We start from the raw sequence: 21456 nt of genomic DNA, 5'->3' as shown, positions 1-21456 counted from the left end.
ACATTTTGATACATAATACACACATTTCCCAAAAACGCTCTGTGTAACTTATATTTTTAGTTGGAATGTGTCAATAGACTGGGACCTTTCTGCATGTTCTCCCTGTGTGTGTGTGTCTGTGCGCATTTAAGAAGCTTAAAAATGCCAGAAAGTAGAAAATATTCACATTTAAGAAGCTGAAAAATGCCAGAAAGTAGAAAATATTCACATTTAAGAAGCTGAAAAATGCCAGAAAGTAGAAAAATATTCACATTTAAGAAGCTGAAAAATGCCAGAAAGTAGAAAATATTCATTTAAGAAGCTGAAAAATGACAGAAAGTAGAAAATATTCACATTTAAGAAGCTGAAAAATGACAGAAAGTAGAAAATATTCACATTTAAGAAGCTGAAAAATAGAAAATATTCACATTTAAGAAAAAATGCCAGAAAGTAGAAAAATATTCACAAGAAGCTGAAAAATGACAGAAAGTAGAAAATATTCACATTTAAGAAGCTGAAAAATGACAGAAAGTAGAAAATATTCACAGTCCAAAAACATGCAATATGGGATTAGGTAAATTGGACACTCTAAATTGACCGTAGATGTGAGTGTGCGAGTGGATGGTTGTTTGTCTCTATGTGTGTTCCTGTGATGGACTGGTGATGAGTCCAGGCTGTGTGTGTGTGTGTGTGTGCGCATGTGGTGTGTGATCAGCTGCTGCAGCGCCCCCAGCATGTAAAAGCTGAGAAAGTTGCTAAATATGAAATGTGGTTAGTAATACATTTTCCTGTGGGATGATGACATTAGAAGAGAGGGGGTGACGATGCATATCTTTCTTTGAAAATACAGGGCAAGCTAGAAATCAGTGGTGTGACCCAGAGCTAGAAACATACCTTCTCCATCATATCTTTTTCTTTCCTCTCCCCTTCCTCCATCAGTTGCTTCTCTTCTTCCTCCATTTCTTTTGTGATGATCACTTCAGGCATCATATTCTCCAATTTCACTCCAACATCTTAAAAAGGAAAGAACAGTGACGGTGAAGACTGTAGTCGGCTCTAGTACGTTCTCAGTAAGTTTCATTCGGTCTTATTCAGGTTGTAATAATGACAAACTACAGAATGGATGGATGAAGTACATTTATGAGACATTTATTTATAAGACATTCATGTCAAAGAAGCAAACCCTGGTCTGAACTCAGGCGAGGAGGAGAACACGTTATTCAAAAGGTTCGGTTTGTTTCACTAAAGTGTCAAAGCAAACTCGGATCGTTGCGACCCTAGACTAAACCGAGCCCTCAATCGTACCAAGTCTAGCGGAGACTATTAGGTGTGAATACGACGTCAATATCTCAGCATGGATTTAACATCGGGAACTCTTCCTGAATTTGGATTAGCCAAGAAAAAATAAGTAAAACCATCAAGGTCAGAGATGAAGATGTTTTGTTTTTTACTGACCAGTGGAAGATACAGTCTCCATGGTTGTGCCCAGTGGCTCCTCAGACTCATCAGGTTTAGGACAGTGAGGTGACGCACTACGGCTTTCGTCCTTTAAACTGTTGGCATGAAAAAGAACACAAGTTACGAATGACTTTACAGAAGGAGGGCAAACTCTACTGACACAATCTGAATGAAAGTTCCACTCGTAGAGCACGCTCAACCTAGTGTGCATGTGAGCAGGGGGACTTAAACTCTGCCAGACAACAATGATGAGCTGTAGTATCTACAAACACAAAGAGTAGAGATCAACAGAGAGTGAGTGTGTGAGTGAGTGTCAGGCTGAAGTGTGACAGAAGGAGAGCAGCAAGACAGTACACAGTAGAAAGACCTGATATGATGCATGGTCTGAGATTTTAGTTTGGGACTGACCAGGATGGACGCTCCTATATTCGAGGTGCAGCTCAGGTTGAAAGGTTTGGAGATGAAGTGAGAGAGTCAAAGTTGAGATGGTTTGGTCTCGTGCAGAGGAGGGACAGTGATTATATTGGACAAAGAACGTGTGAAGATGGAGGAAGACCATGGAGAAGGTTCATGAATGTTGTGAAGGAGACAGAAAAGGACACAAGGGAGAGGACAACACTGAAGTAGATGATCCGCTGTGTCTATGAACACAATATTTACTTTTGTGTAGAGTAAAATGTGTCTATTGTAATGAAAGATTAAAACTGCAATAGCATACGCATCTTTTAGGGTACATGTATTAAACATGTTTACATACAGGAAATGTAAAAATACGGTTACGTTTTAACGGTTACTGGGTGTAACATTATAGAGTCATTTCTTCGTACATTGACAGAGGTCACAGTCTGTATTGTTACACACAATCTGTGCAATAAAACATGAGACACTTTCCACTCACCAGCTCATTGTTCGCCTCAACAATGGAAATGTGTTTCACTCTTGTCTCGACCACAAACTTACACTCACTCGAAAACAGTTTCGAAACAAGTGTTTTTTCACACGGAGCGGACACGCGATTCTCAGACGGATGTGGAAGAAACTCCACAGCAGGTTACTTATCCTCAACAGGAAAGAAATGTGACGTATTTCCGGAAAACGCCTTTCAAAATAAAAACGTTTAAGCTAAAATTGTGTTAATCGTTTCTTATTTTGAATTCGGAATCGCTTTTCTTCACAACACTTCCTGCGTAAACTCGTCTAACATCACGCATGTGGGAGTTTAATGGTGGGCGGCGCCACCTCGTTTCGCGCCAAGTCTGACTAAACCACTGCTTCATCAAGAGGGGTGGCTTCTCCTTATTGTGCGTAAGTACTACACTGCGCTTAGGGGTAAATATCATACTCTGATCACTTATAAGAGGCAATAACTGTCAAAAATCATGTAAAAGTATGAGAGTCCGATAAAAAATATATTTTACTGAGCCAAACTTACATTCAACAGCTCAGACACACCCCCTCTTTGTGCACCAGTAATCCAGTCATCTGATATTTCCCGCGATCGGAATGAGTGGGAAAAAAAAGCAGTCAGGTGGGAAAGGTACGGAACCCCGGAGGGTACATCAAAGAATCCAACAAAATATATCAACGTGATAATGTATAAACGTGATAACGTGATAATGTATAATTGTGATGATGTATAATTGTGATGATGTATAATTGTGATAATGTATAAACTTGATATGTATAAACGTGATAACGTGATAATGTATCAACGTGATAATGTATAAACGTGATAATATATCAACGTGATAATGTATCAACGTGATAACGTGATAATATATCAACGTGATAATGTATCAACGTGATAATGTATAAGCGTGATAATATATCAGCGTGATAATGTATCAGCGTGATAGCGATAATATATCAGCGTGATAATGTATCAGCGTGATAATGTATAAGCGTGATAATATATCAGCGTGATAATGTATCAACGTGATAATGTATAAACGTGATAATGTATAAACGTGATAATATATCAACGTGATAATGTATAAACGTGATAATGTATCAACATGATAATGTATAAAGGTGATAATGTATGAACGTGATCATGTATAAACGTTATAACGTGATAATGTATAAACGTGATAAGTGATAATGTATAAACGTGATATATATATAAACGTGATAATGTATAAACGTGATAACGTGATAAGCGTGATAATCAGCGTGATAATGTATCAAGATAATGTATAAACGTGATAATGTATAAACGTGATAATATATCAACGTGATAATGTATAAACGTGATAAGTGATAATGTATAATTGTGATGATGTATAATTGTGATAATGTATAAACGTGATAATATATCAACATGATAATGTATAAAGGTGATAATGTATGAACGTGATCATGTATAAACGTTATAACGTGATAATGTATAAACGTGATAAGTGATAATGTATAAATGTGATATATATATAAACGTGATAATGTATAAACGTGATAACGTGATAATGTATAAACGTGATAATTTATAAACATAACAACATTAAAGGTTAAAACCACTCCTGAAAGACCAACCACTTGCAAAATCTATTGATCAGAATTCTATGATCAGCAGCGTCAAAAGCAGCCGAAAGATCTAATAAATAATGAATAAATGATAAAAGCACAAGTGTGTATTGTACACTTGAAACCTTAAGTAATGGAAATGGTGTTGAGTGCATTTTTGCCAATACCCAACTGACAATTGCTACAATTTCCTCCAAAATGTGTGAAATCAATTTTGATCAAGGCTAAGCTTCTTAAAGATTGGTGCAACAACAGCTGTTTTAAAAGAGCTAGGAACCACAGGAGGAGGAAGATCACAAGCAGAATTGTACACATTTGAAGGAGAACTGTTTGCACTGATGTCTCTAATCTTGTCAACAAAGACATTAAGAAAGGCTTTACTCTCAGCCTGAGGAAAGACTGAAATTTGGGGGAGAGCTGGACAGACAGTGGAGCTGATGGTGTCCAACAGGAAAAGATATGAGCTGCAAAAAATATTCACTTCTGGCGTGCCTCATGACACCGTCTAAAGAAGTTCTCAGTTCCTTTTAATCAGGGGTGTCAAACGAGGGTCCAATCCCACATGATGATTTCTTTTTATTTGTTTTTTTATTTCAATTTATAAAAAACACTGAAGTGTATTATGAATTGTGCAGCTCTCCTAACATATTCCTCACACACACATTTGTGCCCCCCAAAAAATGACACACTTACAGAATTGGCTCGTAACGTCGTATACGTGCATGATGCTTCTTTTCTAGCGTGTTATGTTGTTATGAGAAACCTCTTTACCTGGTTTCCCTTCAACTCAGTGGCTGCAGATTGCTCTGTTTGCCACCACTCACTCACTCACTCACTCACCCACTCACTCATTCACAAATAAAGCTTCATCTTCAACGTTATCGTAATACGCTTTCAAACCAATACATTCAGTTTCAATTGTCATTTTTTAAATTCTAATTTTAAAAGCATTTCAGGTTCAAACTGAGTGGTTCACGTTCAGATATAATGAATCCCAATTCAGTTCCTGATGACGCAAACATTATGTCCGTCTGTACCTGTTGTTGTCGTCAGTGTTGTGTTCTAGCTGTTTTTGTCCTTGTGTAACCATCGGCTGGTGTCTCAGTGTCAGGTGACACTGAATTTATTCAGCTTCCTGTTATGAGGCTGTTGTCTGACCTCAGATCAGTGACTTCACTAAATAAATTCACGTTGTTTCTATAAAACACTTTTACATTATACATCAGTTTTACTGACTTCACCGTCTGTTTGTGTGAAGTGACATAACACACACACACACACACACCCACACACACACACACACACACACACAGCTATTCTTCTTAGAACACTGTATTGACTTCAGTTCATTTGGTCTAACTTGAACTAAGCATTAACTTAACCTTAACCTTTTCATTTAAATCTGAGCTAAGTTAAAACTTGGCCTCAGTAGGACAAGTTTTGGTCCCCATGAGGGCGACTTGTTCTGTCAAGGTCATTGTTTATGCTAAAGAGGTAACAAAACAAGTACACACACACACACACACACACACACACACACACACACACACACACGTACGACATTCATGACTTGAGGGGACATTGCATTGACTTACATTCATTTCCTGGAGACTTACTCTAACCTGCATGCTGCATCCAATTCATCAAAAATCAGGAAAATAACTTGAAGTCCACATGTTTGAGTTGTATTTTCAGTTCTGCAAGAAAGAGACCTTTGAATTAGTATGATTATTTCTTGCCATTTTTGAGGTTTTTGGATATTTTGGTGGAAGGCCGCAGTGTTGTTAACATACCTGCAACATTGGTTTGCCTGTTTTAATCAGCTAAAGACATGGCTACAAAGAAACTAAGAGAAAAAAACCTGGAACTTCACGACAGAGGAGCTAAATAAGGTGGCAAAGCAACAGATGGGACGACTGGAATTATTTGAAAAAGTGAAACAACTGAAGTAAACTGAAGAGCTTGAAAGAAGAATAGATGATTTAGAGCAGTGCACAAGGATGGGAGACCTTGTGATATCTGGTACTTGAGACAACCCACCGTACCTACGCACGGATTACAGCACTTGAGCAGCATGTCATCAACTTGTTCAACAACAAAGACATTCCTATAGACAGTCAAAATATAGCCGCTTGCCACACTACACCCCAACGACAGGATGGTGCAATTGCAAGACAAGCTAGAATACTGACAAGGGAAAAGCAGATTCAGGACTCATGGACAAGGAACTGCAGAACAATGATATGATGAATGATATGACACCAGAACAGGCTAAAGTTATGGCCATCAGAGACATTAATGAGCTGGAACGCTACGAATGAAAATGATGAATTACAAAGTAAAGAGGTGGCATAGTGGGGAAATGTTTAACATTTATTTTGTGTCATGGAAAACAGATATATGGCGAAATACTGTTTGTGAGTGACAGAATATGGTAAAAATGTGTGAACGCGCAGATTTTAAGTTTTATGATTTTGTGTTGGAAAATGACACTGATCCAGTGATCCACTTTTACCAGAGCGTTGACATGAACTGTGATTATTATTCTGAAGATGGGTTTAATTCCAGGGGGTTTTCAGTTTTCAGTCTCTACAGTAACTTCTGCATAATTAACGATTACCTTCAACAGATTCAACAAAAGTTTAGTATAATAACAATATCAGAGACTTTATTGTATTGGTAAAATAGGGGTAATAAAAGGCGAGGGGGTGTTGCCCTGTTTGTGATGACTGCCTTTAAATACAAAGGTATTGGGGATATATGAACATTGTTATTGACAATGTGATGGAATGTATAACTATTGAAATTGAGGTTAAAAGATTATTAGTGACTGATGTAAGTGATCATTTGCCTGTTTTTGTTGTGTTGAAATGAACAAAAGGTTAAAAATGGGAACAAATACACAGAATAATAACTTAGTTTGAATAAAATCACGAGTGGTGATTATAACACTCAAGGCAGACCTTATGAATCATTATGAATCATGACTGGCAGGAAGTTTATGTAGACAATACTAATCAATCATATGATGCATTTTTAGATACATTTTTGTTATATTATTATCACCATTGTCCATTGAAAGTATAGACAAAATCCAAAAAAGAAGAGAAAACCATGGTTACAGAAGGGATGGAAAAAGCTTGCAAAAAGAAAAATAGGCTTTATAGGGAATTTATCACGTACAGAACAAAGGAAAAGGAGGACAAGTATAAAAAATATAAAAACAAATTGACATCTATTATGAGACAAAAAAAATACTATTTTGATCATTTGCTGCAAAAACACAAACATAACATTAAGGGTACTTGGAGAGTGGTCAATGGTTTGATAGAAAAATGATTTTCCAACATATTTTGTAAGTAATGACAATTCAATTATTGAAAATCCAGAGGAAATCGCTAATGAGTTTAATGATTTTTTTATTAATGTAGGCCCAGATTTAGCAAGGGAAATGAGTGATGTAGACCATAATTATGATTTTGCATTCAACAGTAGCAACTCAATGTTTGAGTGATGTATTAGAAGTGGTATTTGTACAGTATTTAATAAGTTAAAATTCATTACATTTGCGGATGATACAACTTTATTTTGTACAGGACCAGACGTTAAAGAATTGCTGACAACAGTAGAAAAGGAGTTTATTTTGTTAAAAGAATGGTTTGATATTAATAAGTTATCCTTAAATGAAAATAAAATGTGTTAGGGTTAATTGTGAAATTAAATTATTCCTGAATGAAGTAAAAATTGAAAGAGTATATGAGACTAAATTCTTGGGAATCATTTTAGATCATAAATTAAGTTGGAAGCCACATATAGAATACATTAAAAAGAAATGAGCTAAATCTATATCTATTATTTATAAAGTAGGGGGTTTGTTAAACAATAAATGTCTGCGTATACTTTTCACTTATAATGCCATGTATGTCATATTGTGTTGAGGTTTAGGGAAATACATGCAGGACATACATAGACCCTATAATTAAACTCCAGAAAAGAGTTATCAGAATAATTAACAAAGCTTCCTATCGTGAAACCACTAATAAATTGTTTTCAAAGTCTGGCATCTTCAAATTCAAAATTTTATTTCACCACCTGTATTCAACATTTTTTTAAACTGAGAGAAAAAAACTATAATTTAAGAGGGTTTGAAATATGTAAAGTGAGAACTAATGTTAAATATAGATGTGTTTCATTGTTGGGAGTTAAATTATGGAATGGACTTAGTGATGGACTGAAATTGTGTAGTACACTGTTGAATTTCAAAAAAACATTGAAAGGTAAAATACTTCAGGATTACAATGTAAAATGACTGAAATGTGAAATGATTAAGAAGTAAGAATTTATAGTAAATTGTGTTATGTTTTTTTGTTTTTTCTTCTTTGTATAACTGATATTTTGGGTTATTTTATGGATTGCACAGGATAGGCAAAAATAATTCCTTTTTCGGTTACAGCGTTTGCTTAAAAATGTTGAGTGGAAGTATGTATGGTAATATTTGTCAATTGATTGCACATACTTAAAGTATTTATACTGTAACCGAAATAAAACTATATTCATTCACTCATTCATTCATTCATTCAACCTTAACCACAATTACTACTGGCCTAACCCTGACCCTAATCCTAACCTCAACCTAACCTTAAAACATACCTTCACCTTAAAATGTAGTCATTTACATTGTGGGGACTTAATTTTTGTCCCCACAAGAAGACAAGTCCCCATAATGTGACTGTGTGAACAGGTTTTGGTCCTCACAACATTAGTAATACATGGGCACACACACACACACACACACACACTAAAATCTGATACTACATGTTTTTACGTCAGTTACATTTAATGGTCAATACATATTAATATGAAGGTACCGCCCCCAAAATAAAGTCTGACCCTTCACGTATTTGTCACATTTTAATGTTAAATACATGAACGCACCCACACAAAAACATACACACCCGTTAATACATGTTGTTGGTTTCATGTTTCTGTTGATGAATGTACTCATCAAGTTTGATGGTATAAAACCACAAACATCACAGCTCAGATCACACTCACTTGAACCAGAACTTGAACCACTACTAGCCATGGACAGAGGTGAGTCCCTTTCCAGTAGAAGCCTTTACTTTTTATGGCACCTGTGTGATCTTGTCTCCCTCTCTCTCAGTTGTCGTCCTGCTGTCTGTCCTGTCTGTGGCTGCGTCCTCTCAGTCAATCCTAGACCAGCGTCGTTTCTCCATCGCCGTGAGCAGAGTCCAACATATTCACCTGCTCGCTCAGAAATACTTCTCAGACTTCGTAAGTGTGTGTGTGTGTGTGCATTTATCGACCACTTTTCAAAACAGATAATAAAGCACTTCAAATTTAGTTGAAGAAGACATAGTTTTGACTACTTTTCTCCTCCACGGGTTACATGATACTGATTGTGCATCCCTATTTTGAATATACAGTTGTTCTCCCATCTGCAGTTTTACTATTAAATGTCAACAATTATTTTAATATAGACCTTTAAAATAATTACAACCTTACCAACATACCTGTCCATCACGTACAGTATATGAACGCCAGTATGTTGGCCAGATTCCAATTTTAAGCAAAAAAAAGGGGTCAAATATAATGATCCTAACATGTTAATACAACATCTATGCAAATATTAAGATCTAATCATTTCAAACTCTCATGTGAATAACAATTGTCATCTGCACACAGGGCATTTCAAACCTTGTTGATTGGAGCCTGAATTCTGTGTGTGTGTGTGTGTGTGTGTGTGTGTGTGTTTGTGTGTGTTAGGAGAGCTCGCTACAGACTGAGGATCAACGTCAGCTCAACAAAATCTTCCTGCGTGATTTCTGTAACTCTGATGACATCATCAGTCCCATCGATAAACACGAGACTCAACGCAGCTCAGTGAGTAAACGACAACAAGTCACCCACTCACACTGATTGTGCACGACACACACTGCTGCATAACAACAGGTGCCATGTTCCTTCCAGGTTCTGAAGCTCTTATCGATCTCCAGTCGACTGATCGAATGTTGGGAATTCTCCAGTCGCTTCGTCACGTGGAGTACATTTCCCAGGAACCAGATTTCACACAAACTGTCAGAACTAAAAACAGGAATCCGGATGCTGATTGAGGTAAAAACACACGCATCTGCACACAGAGCCGGGGTGGTACTCCAGACAGCTGATTACTGTCTTGTTTTAAAATGACGTTTCCTTGATGGACACAAAACACACATGACAGCAAGTGAAAATGAAATGTGAAAAGCGCTTAGGTCACAGTCGCTCTTCACTTCCTCCAGTTTATCCCCATCTCTTCTCTGAGGCTGTACCCAAAGCAGCTGTTTAGGTTTAGTTATCCTCTCTTTTAATATAAAAGATAACAGTTTTCTGGAATAACCAGTCACCTGACCTTTCAGGCCAATCAGGATGGAGCAGAAGTGTTCTCTGACAGCTCCACCTTCCAGTTGGCGCCTTATGGAAACTTCTATCAGAGTCTGGGAGGTGATGAATCATTAAAACGAAACTACGAGCTGCTCGCCTGCTTCAAGAAGGATATGCACAAGGTACAAGTGATGATGTCATGATGACTGTGACAGGGCATGGTGTGGATTATCCTGATCGCAACAACACATTTTTTTAGAACTGTATGATGGTGAGCAAGACTGGATTAACTATTTTGTAGGATTATTTCACACACACACATACAGAGATAGAGAGAAAGAGTGATGTTTGTTTTCTCATGTTTTGATGTTGTTTCTTTCTATGGTAAGTTGTGTGTTGTATATCTGTCTTGTTGTGTTACTTGTCCAGACTGCACCGAGGCAAACTTAGTTGGAGCTGCGTGATGAAGGCAACAGCAGCAGCAGTGACTTGCATGTGCAGGGACATAGAGTCAGGCAGCAGTTCAGGGAGCACTTTTCAATATCGGATGCTTGTGTTCACAAGAAGCCAAAAGGTTGATCATCATCTAAATAGTGTTATGAAGTCCTACTGAACATCTAGGTTTATTTTAGCAGTATAATCCACTTCTGAAACCTGTTTTTTTTCCGGTCATGACGTAAAATACATCGCTAATCTGACAATGGTTTGAATGTAATGTCTGTGAACAGATGATGACATGATGATGATGATGTCTGTGTTTACAGGTGGAAACATACCTGACAGTGGCCAAATGTCGACTCTCTCCAGAAGCTAATTGTACCCTGTAACCCCACCTCCACACAGTGAGGCCCCTCCCCGTTGATGATAGCATTGTGTACATTCTATATCGCTGCCACATGTTTGCTACAGCACCGACATCAGTGCTAACCTCACTTGTTCAGCATGTGAAATAAATAGTGTTCATTCACATGTGTCTTTCCTCTTTATTTAAACACATTTATTTTATTATTGTTGATGTCTTCTTCCAGTACCCTGTAACATAGAAACCATCGCTCAACTATCAGCCACCTGCAGTGTTGTCGTGCACGCTCTTGATTCCCGATGAACGCTCAGAAATCCACAGGTGAAATCCAGGATTCACAAAACAGCAGCCTGTGTCTCTCATGCGACCCTAACTACCCTCATTCACATCTAACTAACAGTGATCTGCAGTGACAGGTCTGCAGCCTATTGACTAAATAACTAAATGCCCAAACAAAAACAAAGTAAGGGATGAAGCCAGGATATCTCACTTATGCTGGCTGAAGCTCAGGTTATAAGAGCCAGGCTCACGTTAATCCTGTTGATGCATTGGCTTGTTCAACTGTCAGTCTGATGGGAAATAAATGTGTTTTATTGTGATTCTAGAATACCCTGTAAATATGCTCATAATTCTAACTTTCCGATGAAAATATTACAGATATGTATTTTATGATTTTGATTGTAATCGATTTTACAGTACACCTAACGTTATTAATTCATTAAAAAAAATCACATTTAATCACATTTTTTAAAACAATAACACTTGGATTAAGATTAAGAAGATCCTGCAAACAAGAGAATACAAATTAAAATTAAAACGAAATATGAAGAAAAGAAAGTAAAAACCTTAGCAATATACACAATAATTACACACAATTAAAATGCCTTACCTACTTTTATTTGATTCACAGTGTGTCGCAGGCGTCTTCTGTCAACACCAATGAGGACAGATGCAGAGATGGTGTTTTAAGGGACCCTTTCATTTTTCCAACTTCCTATAAGATGAGCACAGTGAATGTTTATTTACAAAAAACCCACAGAATGAAAAAAAAAAATATATATATATATATATACATAATATATATTAGGACTTTCAAGGTTAACATGTTAATCGCTGTGATTAATACAGCCGAGATAACGCAATAAAATCATTTAGCGCAGTTAATGCAAGTTTGTTTACTTCTGGTGTGCACTGACCTCTGACATGAAAGCCGGGAATTATCCGTGTCAAACAGTCGCTTTCCTGCAGTCAGTCAGAGAGAGAGAGACAGAGACTGAGGTGGCAGCTGGAGACTGTTGGGCTAAAGGTTTAATTTTAAGTGGAAAGTAACTGGCAAACTAACCACTATAGGCACCGCAGGGTTTCTTATATATAATATTGTAAGTTGCCTTGATATAACATAAAGTCAAGTCAATTTTCTTTCGATAGACCAACATCACAAACACAATCAGCCTTGAAGGTCTTTACAGTCTGAACAGTAAGTGACACCCTCTGTCCTTAGACCTTCTGTCCTTAGACCCTCTGTCCTTAGACCTTCTGTCCTTAGACTCTCTGTCCTTAGACCCTCTGTCCTTAGACCCTCTGTCCTTAGACCTTCTGTCCTTAGACCCTCTGTCCTTAGACCTTCTGTCCTTAGACCCTCTGTCCTGAGACCCTCACAACGAGTGAGGAAAAACGTCACAAAAACTCTTGTCCAGGGGAAAAATGGGAGAAACCCCATGAAGAGTCACAGAGGAGCGTCTGTCCATCCCCCTCCCAGGACGGACAGACGTTCAGTAGATGTCACATGTACAGAAACAAGTTCAGCGTGGAAAGAGAAGAAGATAGAAACCAGGAGCTATATTATAGCATCACTATCATCTTCAAAGTATGTTGTGATTTGGAGTTATACAAATAGAATTGATATGAGTTGTGTTTGTACATGTGTTCTTATGGCATTAACACAGACCTTTTTCAGGACCAGTCGTCGTCATGGAGACTAAAACCTGGTCATAATGAGGCAGCAGCTCATTTCAGGAACTGGTTCAGTTTAGATTTGAATGGTGATGAGGTTAAAGTTTAGTGCACTCTCTTTCTCGCTCTCTCTCTCTCTCTGTGTGTGTGTGTGTGTGTGTGTGTGGAAATCCCCCCTCACACACACACACACAAACAGCTGCTGTTGCAGCAGCACTGTCAGTGCACACTGACCCCTGTGAAGAGGCGACAACATGCCTCGGTCTTTCTTAGTGAAGACACATCAGAGCAGTAAAAAGACCTCTGTGGGTATGAAGACGCCGACTGACGGTAAGACACGTCACCCGCGTGTGATTCTCCTCTGATGTGTTGTACCATGTATTTAAATAACCTAAAACATCACTGATTATGATGAGAAAAACAACATCCATTACCATTGCTAAGTTCAAGTGTTTATCAATAATAAATCTGTGTTTATTAATGATATGCCACATCAGTGTCTGGTAAAACAGTGTTTGTTCATTCATTCATTGAGTTTCACATTACATTTAACGGTTTAACTTTTACTTTACAAGAACAGCAAAAGCAGCATTTGTCCTATTTTTAACAAAGGTGTTGAATTTTAACTTAAGTTATAGAGATAAAATCATGTAGAAAAGCACCGATTTGTCGTTCAGTGTTCCCAGTCATATTTGTTCCACAGAAATGCAACACTTTTGAGCACACTTCAAATCCTTATGCTTTATTTATACTGCTGCGTATTAGTTTAAACCAGTACTGACTGTCAGAGCAGAGTTTATAACACCAGCAGGTGCAAAATTCATCCTAAAGGAGTTTAGTATTGTTCCCACACAGGTCCTGAAGAGAGGAGAGGGGCCCCATCAAACAGCCTCAAGGGGCTGTGTAGAGTTCTTCCAGGCTCTTCTCAACACCCCCACCACCACCACCACCTCCACTAACCTTTGTATTTGTTCCAGCACAAGTTTGAAAGCAAGCGTCAGCCTGATAAACTTCAGTTAGCATCACAATAGGAGCAAGAGAAAGAGGAGCTGCTAATAAGACACAAATCACCATCATTAAAAATGTGAACTACTCAAGTGTGTGTGTGTGTCATTAGAACACATTTCTACACACACACACTTTGTCAAATTTAAATGTGAAATCACAGCACTATGTTTTGAAATCGGAAAAAAATACAAAGGCATGAAATCCAGGTCCCAGGTCGCCGCAGGACTTAATGTCTCTGAGACATTCCTGGAGTTGAACAACCTGATTTATTTCATCCGGCCTCGTTGATAAAATATAACTGTGTGTCGTCTGCGTAACAATGAAAGTGTATGTCGTGTTCCCTAAAGGAAGCATATACAAGTATAGGTTAAAAAGGTATAGGCCCAAGCACTGAGCCCTGTGGAACTCCACAATTCATTTTTGTTTGCAATTCTCTGTAATAGAATAGAATGTCGTGGTCAATGGCGGAGATCTAACAGGACAAGTAAAGACACTCGACCATTATCTGAGGCCGAGAGAAGGTCGTTACTAACTTTAACTAGTGCTGTTTCTGTGCTATGATGTACTGTACTTACATCCATTACTGAGTATCTGTCAGATATGTACATTGAATAGTTGAGTGACAGTGGTGTGTGTCCTCCACAGAAGCATCCTGCATCGTACGTGGAGTCTCTCTGCTACACACTGACGTTCTCCCTCATCATCATCTTCTCACACCAAGCCCATGGCTACAGCAGGACGCGTGGTCTCTGACCTCCTCCTCCTCCTCCTCCTCTTCATCTGGTGCTCCACCCTCTGCAAACACCTCCCCTCTTTCCCTTCTCGGCCGGTCCATGGACGCTCAGAGTAGACGTCCTGTAGAAGCCTGTAAAACAGCAGACTCCTATACTAAAATCAACTTGGAAATTCAATGTGTCACAGGAGACCGTATGAGGAAAGAGAGCCTCTTCCCTCCATCCCTCCCTCTCCTGGCCCTCTTTCCAACGGTCCTTCCAGGGAACAGTAACCAGGTGAGCTTTGGTTGTTCGGACTGTCATAAGGAGTACTTGAACTTCTCCGGCCTGGACAAACACCAGCAGCTCCAGTGTGAGTGGAGCAGTAAAAAGAACTTCCAATGCAAGTACTGTGAGAAGGAGTACGTGAGCCTGGGAGCACTGAAGATGCACATCCGGACACACACGTTACCGTGTGTGTGCAAACTCTGTGGCAAGGCCTTCTCCAGACCCTGGCTGCTGCAGGGACATATACGAACACACACAGGTCAGTCTCTGTCTCTCCCACACGATGCATGATGCAGTGAGACAGCTGTGTCTCAGAAAACAGACCACCTGCCTTCTCTACAGAACTTTACCATCTCACATAAACAGATACAGAACTTAGTCTGAAGTAACAATAATAACAATAATAACAATAATAAGAAGAAGAAGAAGAAGAAGAGAGTGTTACACAGCAGATCTGTCATGTTCTTCATCAGGACGACGGTAGCTCAGTGGTAGAGTGAGTTGTCTTTCAACTCAAGGGTTGTGAGTTTGATTCCTGGCTCCGTAGTGCACAATGGTCTCTATTTATATAAAGTTTCTCTAGTGTCATTATGACCACATGCCACTGTGTCCTTGAGCAAGACGCTTAACCCCCACGTTGCTCCTGACGGCCACGCTGGCAGCGCGTGAAAGACGAGCGCTGTATGAAAGGGTGAATGGCGGAACTGCAGTGTGTGTACTGTGCTGCTGTATTCTGAACCAACTGAAGACCCTTCACAAACGTTTTGGAGCATCCTGATAATTATGAGTGGCCATAGTCTGGATGTAATAAAGGCATGAATAACCTTTTCAGCATCCTTTAATGACAAGATGTGTCCATGTTGCACCGGTGGAAGACTCACAGAATGAAGTTACTGTATGTGTCATCCAGGTCTTCATGTCTGTGGCACATTCCTGAAACTTTATAACTTGATTACTGTCATCGTAGAGATTTGTACAACTACCTGTCATCTGCATAACAATTCAAATGTCGGTAGTGTTTTTATTTTTTTAAATGTACAAGTGCACTTCTGCTCCAAAAATGTCACTCATAATCATTCCTCCAGTCGCTCCAGTCGGTGGACACAACCCTCTATCATAATGACTGACCTCTGTCACTGATTTCCTCCTGCAGGAGAGAAGCCTTTCTCATGCCTTCAATGCAGCCGAGCCTTTGCTGACCGATCCAACCTGCGAGCTCACCTCCAGACTCACTCCCAGGTGAAAAAGTACCAGTGTGCAAGCTGCTTCAAGACCTTCTCCAGGATCTCACTGTTATCCAAGCACCAGGAGGCCGGCTGCCCGTGTCCCGACAGCCTGGAAACGACACACTGATGTACAGTCTCACTGCTGACTCATTTATCATTTGCCACTGAGCTTTATGAAAATAAGCTTGACAATATTGAGAATTAACAAATGTAATTTCCTCTTTAAGAATCGTCTAGTTTTATTTTCCCTAGTGTTAAGTTTATGAAGCCCCTCATCACAAATACAATGACAGTCTGTGCAGCAGGTGACAAGTAAGTCAAGGGTCACATATTGAATTGTGCATGAGATCTTTCATCTCCGACAGTATCCAACATGCACAGGAAAGTTTCCATGTTTAATATGAACAAAACACCCATGAGTGCCATGATTCCAGGACTGAGGTGATTTCACTTTCATTTCAGCATTTTATGCACACAGAAACTGTGTTTTGTGCAAATGTTTGTCTCTTGAGTTTGTAAAATGTATGCTCTGTTAAAGCACTGCAGTGTTACGTATGTTTTTCTATTAAACTGCTTGTTGATCTGATAAAAACGAGTCCTGACTTTTGCAGTGTTGCCCTTAAACAATGGGTTGAAGCGGTAGATCATGAATAAATGGATGAATGACAAAATGAAAAATTCTCCTTATTATTATTGTTATTATTGTTGTTATTATTGGTAATAACAAAAAGAAGAATAAAAAGAAGAATTAAGAGTACAATCACCTGATTGACGGTTGTTTTTCATTACCTCAGAATTAGCCTTTTATATTTACAGTGCCCTCCCATAATTTGGACAGTGAGGCCAATTCTTTTATTTTTGACATCAAAAGATGAATATGAGACGATTAGACGTTTAGAAGATCGATTGGAACAGATGGACTTAAAAAGGATTCAAGTGAATAAGACTTAATATTTAGTTGCAAATCCTTTGATTTCAATAACTGCATCAAGCCTGTGACCCACCGACGTCACCATGTTTATCTTTTGACGTCAAAGCCAAATGTTTTCAGTCTAAGGCAGAAATAAAGGAATTGGCCTCACAGTCTTATACCGTGACGTTGAGTTTACTAACAACATGATCCTAGTTTTTCCAGCAGCAGTAAAGATTGCCGTCACATTAGCCCCGCCCTCCAGAATGACTCTGTTGTGATATCATGGAATGCTATGAATAGTAACCGTCCGTGGAAGAAGGTCTAAATATTCCAGGGTCATTTTCAGTTCACACATGTGCTATTCTGACTCACTGCCATGCTATAAATACACAGAAAGTTGTTATATTAGGTATGAGGGCAACTTTCCCATCTCAGCGTGTCAGTAATACAAGACTGCACTGCCACATTTAGCTGCTGTCAAGACATGAGGCCTATTATTTGGCAGCAATATTAGGTCAACCGATACAGTAAAACGTGTGTGTGTGTGTGTGTGTGTGTGCGACACAATGGCCAGTAGATTACATTGGCATTTTCCACAGTGAGTCTCAGAGTGTTTCCGTAAAGTCTGTCCCCACAAGCATCTAAACGCCTGCAAACGACAGTGTGTTGAATCACAGCAGTACCTGAGCCTGTGGTGTGGATCATGTATGTGCGTGTGATCCTTCGGGCTGAAGGATGGACAAGGTCACGTGCAGTGGGTGAAGCTGAATGAGGGGAAGGAACATTTAAAGTTGTCACACACACACACTGAGCATTTAAATGTGTGTATGTGGCGTTTTATAGAAACCATCGTGAACCCAAGTCATAATATAAATCATGACAGAATAGTGACTCGTTCATTTGAATTTTACATTTGTGACCAATCATTTCCAAGAGATCTACACATCAATGTTAACTTAAAGGGGTTGGGAAAATTCTGCTAATTTGTTTATGACCACATTTGCACATTGTTGGTTAGTACAGTGGTTCCCAAACTCTTCAGACATTTGACCTGTAACCCCCCCATTCCTGCACACTTGAAAACAAACGTGTGTCTTCACATACCCAACCTTGTGTACCCCAGTTTGGGAATCGCAGTGTTAGTAAAACTGTAAAGTCACTGGCAATTTTAATTGAAAATAAGAAACTTCATGAAACAAGAAAACTTGTTCATTTATTGGTTCATGTGGGACACAAGAGCAAAACATGGAGCTGCATCAAATCCTTTTTGTGGAGCTTTTATGTTCGATGTGAACATACAACACATGATCATAGATATGTTTTATACAATGTCCTTTTATACAACGCTTTTAGGCAGACCAGAGTTTGCTTCAGAGCTCTAGGGTTCAATTAAGAAGTGCTGGAGTGAATATTTTGCAGCATTAAGGTCCAATGCTGCCACCGACTGGCTTTCTTTGTTATTTTTATTTGTTGATTCTGTATAAAACTTCAATCAGAGAGTGTGAATAATCAGAGATCTCTGCACACATCTTATGCCTTTCGTTGCGTCGTCAGTATTTCTGTTACATTTGATGCTTTATTGCCAAGTAAATGCAGTGCAGATTTAAAATGTGCTATACGTGTAATTTAAGTTTATTTATATTATGTTTATACTCTAGTACATACTTCATTTACATTGTTTTTACCTTTTTAAATCTGCGACACTGCATCCAGAGTGATTGTGAGTGAGGCGTTTATCTCACAATATGCAGCAATTCAATTCAATTTTATTTTATTTGTATCATCAGAATCACAAACCCAACAATTCACACACTGAGCAAACACGAGGCATCAGTGGAGAGAAAAAGATAAGATAGATAAGGAGGATAAGGAAGCATAACAGATTTAAGTTCAGCAAAAAAATCATTTTAAAAATCATAAAAAAGAAGCCTTGCAATACACATTACTATCTGTGTTGCACCGATGGTTTGACATAATTCAATGAACATGTTTAAGTGCATAATAGTTTTTTATTTTGAATATCAAACTGACTCAATACTGGTGCAGGACTGAGTATCCAGACTGAGTGTTGGGTAAAGGGTCTCTCTTCATGGACGTTATTCTCCTGGTTGTTCACGCTAATATACCTGGTTTATTACCTTTAATTGTAATATTCTTCCACATTAGCAAACTATCTACAGAGAGGGTTATTTGTTAAACTAGTTAAAGAATTATTGCTGGTCCTATGTATAAAAAGCACATTGATGTATTGATATGTAGATAAGTATTGTCTCTATAACTGTACAGCACTTTGGTCAACAATGTTGTTTTAAATGTGCTTGAATATATAATAATAAAATAAAAACGACCAAGTATTCAGTCTTTTCAATTTTATTGAAGTGAAAAGAGAAAAAGCTACAGGGGAAAATAAACAGTAATAGTGTTGTGATAAAACTCCAAGTCACGCAACAACTGGAAAACCAAGACATCATCATCATCATCATCATCATCATCTCCAGTGTGTAGCACTCCTTACAAGAATCATTACTATTTAATAAAAATGCATAATAACTCAAACTGAAGAGATTCCATGTACTCAATGAAAATATAGAACTCTCGTAGGTCAGTGATGCTCGACAGTTGAATGTGAGGATATGAATGTAGCTTGTCATCCTTGAACTCTTCCTGTCTTCTTAACTTAATATTCTCTGACTGATCCAAATCTCCTTTCTTTATTTTGGAAGCTTTATTTTGAAGGTGATTCTAATTTTACTACATCCTTCCAGGGCCAAAATAAATGACTCCATTTTCAGATTTTATGAGCTGAGCCTTTTGTTAAGTGGCTGAAATCTTCATGCTTTTCCTGGTGTTCCCCACTGAGCACATCCTTGTGGGTTTCTAGTGGGTCAGTTGTGTTGTGCGTGAGTATTTCATACGACAACACTGAGCCGAAAACCCTGAATTATCCCTGAAAACACCAACATTTTCACAAGATCTTAAATGCAACTTCACAAAAACAAGTTATTACATGTGTTGGGGGAAATGTCTTCAACTGGATCATTCAAAAAGATGTTGTTAAATATGAAGTGTATAAACGGAACAACACCGTAGACGTCAGGGAAAGGCGAGTGTGACGGATATTACAACGTGAATAGAACTCTTGCTTCAGTCGTTAAAAAACTATTTTGTCTCATGGTCAACATTGAAACGTGCAGTCAAGACGAACACGTACTCCATCCATCCATCATCCATCCGTTTGATCCTCCACACGAGGGGCGTGGCAGTCGCAGGGTGAAAGGAGGGTTCACCTGAACAAGCATTCACTCACACACTCCACACACATGCGTGTCCTATTAAGTGCTACATGTTATCTGGGAGGAAACCTTGTAACAAAAAGTCATAGAAGAACTGGACTTATTTGTTTGGGCTTGCAGTGAGAATCCTGGGCTAATGCTAATGCTAATGCTGCGTTCACATCAACAACAACACTGACGCTGTCGTTACAAAGAGGGAAACTCATCGTTTTACGACGGCTTTGATGTATATCTGAAAAAAGGATGACAATAATAAAATAGTAAATCATTCAAGGTCATTGACCTCATGTGCACCTTGAATGATTTGCTAACAGCACAGCACACATCTCATAAACCTGGGAATATAAGGTGTTAATGTTGCATAAGGAGCATTCCCATTCATTTTCAGAAGAAAAACATTACTGGACGATAAATAAAATGTCACATGCAGCCCACGAAAATCCAACAAATGATGGATGTTACTAAGGAAGCAGTCGTCATGTTGAAGTGTATTTAGTTACAGTGTATATGTATGTATATACACATACATATACATACAGTATATAAATGTTTTCCATTGCACAAAATAAATAAAAATAAAAATAATAAAAGATGGAGTTAAGGAGGTAGCAGCCTTATTCAGCCTGCTGCTTTGGTCAATTGTGTATTTTATAGCCACTTATCCACCAATACAGGTATCAGAGATGCACCGCTCTGCTGCTCAGCCCTGATGTTGACTAAACAGCTGGATCTATTCACTTCAGTTCCACGCATGTGATTATGTCATAGCACGCACAGAGAAACAACACTCAAACAAGTTTGATGGCTACTCGCAATACTCGGAATGTAAATGTCACAAGAAGTGGTGATAACACTGCACAATACAACACTACGGACTGACGACTGACTTCATCAAGCGCCTCCAACAGCTTCATGCTAC

General features: G+C 38.5%; 3 protein-coding genes across 6 annotated transcripts in view; 2 read left to right on the top strand and 1 right to left on the bottom strand.

Annotated features, from left to right (window-relative positions):
* The window catches only part of hells (helicase, lymphoid specific), an 11042-nt gene extending 8520 nt beyond the window's left edge, over positions 1–2522 (bottom strand). Inside the window, exons 1-4 of one of the 3 annotated variants that reach the window (XM_044046150.1) lie at positions 2336–2521; positions 1846–1876; positions 1435–1532; positions 874–992 (exon numbers count right to left, since the gene is read on the bottom strand). In XM_044046150.1, the coding sequence (XP_043902085.1) occupies positions 874–992; positions 1435–1456 (141 nt within the window). In that variant the 5' untranslated portion in view covers positions 1457–1532; positions 1846–1876; positions 2336–2521. The other 2 variants (XM_044046148.1, XM_044046149.1) reach the window with 2 other exon arrangements.
* A 6488-nt stretch (positions 2523–9010) lies between these two features.
* gh1 (growth hormone 1) lies at positions 9011–11308 on the top strand. The gene is made up of 6 exons (XM_044046151.1): positions 9011–9051; positions 9122–9252; positions 9745–9861; positions 9949–10092; positions 10377–10523; positions 11106–11308. The coding sequence occupies exons 1-6, from the start codon at positions 9042–9044 to the stop codon at positions 11166–11168; spliced, it is 612 nt and encodes a 203-aa protein (XP_043902086.1). The 5' UTR covers positions 9011–9041; the 3' UTR covers positions 11169–11308.
* Positions 11309–13387: 2079 nt separating this feature from the next.
* On the top strand, positions 13388–16965 carry LOC122782171 (zinc finger protein SNAI2-like). Of its 2 annotated transcripts, none has more exons than XM_044046412.1 (3): positions 13388–13426; positions 14750–15364; positions 16259–16965. In XM_044046412.1, exons 1-3 carry the CDS (start codon positions 13408–13410, stop codon positions 16456–16458), a joined length of 834 nt encoding a protein of 277 aa, XP_043902347.1. In that variant the 5' UTR covers positions 13388–13407; the 3' UTR covers positions 16459–16965. The 2 variants fall into 2 exon arrangements, with proteins under 2 accessions (XP_043902347.1, XP_043902348.1); XM_044046413.1 differs by having other exon boundaries at positions 13398–13426; positions 14753–15364.
* The last annotated feature ends 4491 nt before the right edge of the window (positions 16966–21456 follow it).

Source organism: Solea senegalensis, linkage group LG15 (assembly GCF_019176455.1).
Source record: "Solea senegalensis isolate Sse05_10M linkage group LG15, IFAPA_SoseM_1, whole genome shotgun sequence".
Taxonomy (NCBI): Eukaryota; Metazoa; Chordata; class Actinopteri; order Pleuronectiformes; family Soleidae; genus Solea; species Solea senegalensis.
This window is presented reverse-complemented; position numbering and strand designations above follow the sequence as displayed.

Coding starts and splice junctions, on each gene's coding strand:
- gh1 (XM_044046151.1), top strand. Junction 9,253..9,744: donor AGAAATACTTCTCAGACTTC/GTAAGTGTGTGT, acceptor TGTGTGTGTTAG/GAGAGCTCGCTACAGACTGA. Junction 10,524..11,105: donor TCAAGAAGGATATGCACAAG/GTACAAGTGATG, acceptor CTGTGTTTACAG/GTGGAAACATACCTGACAGT.
- LOC122782171 (XM_044046412.1), top strand. Junction 15,365..16,258: donor ACATATACGAACACACACAG/GTCAGTCTCTGT, acceptor TTCCTCCTGCAG/GAGAGAAGCCTTTCTCATGC.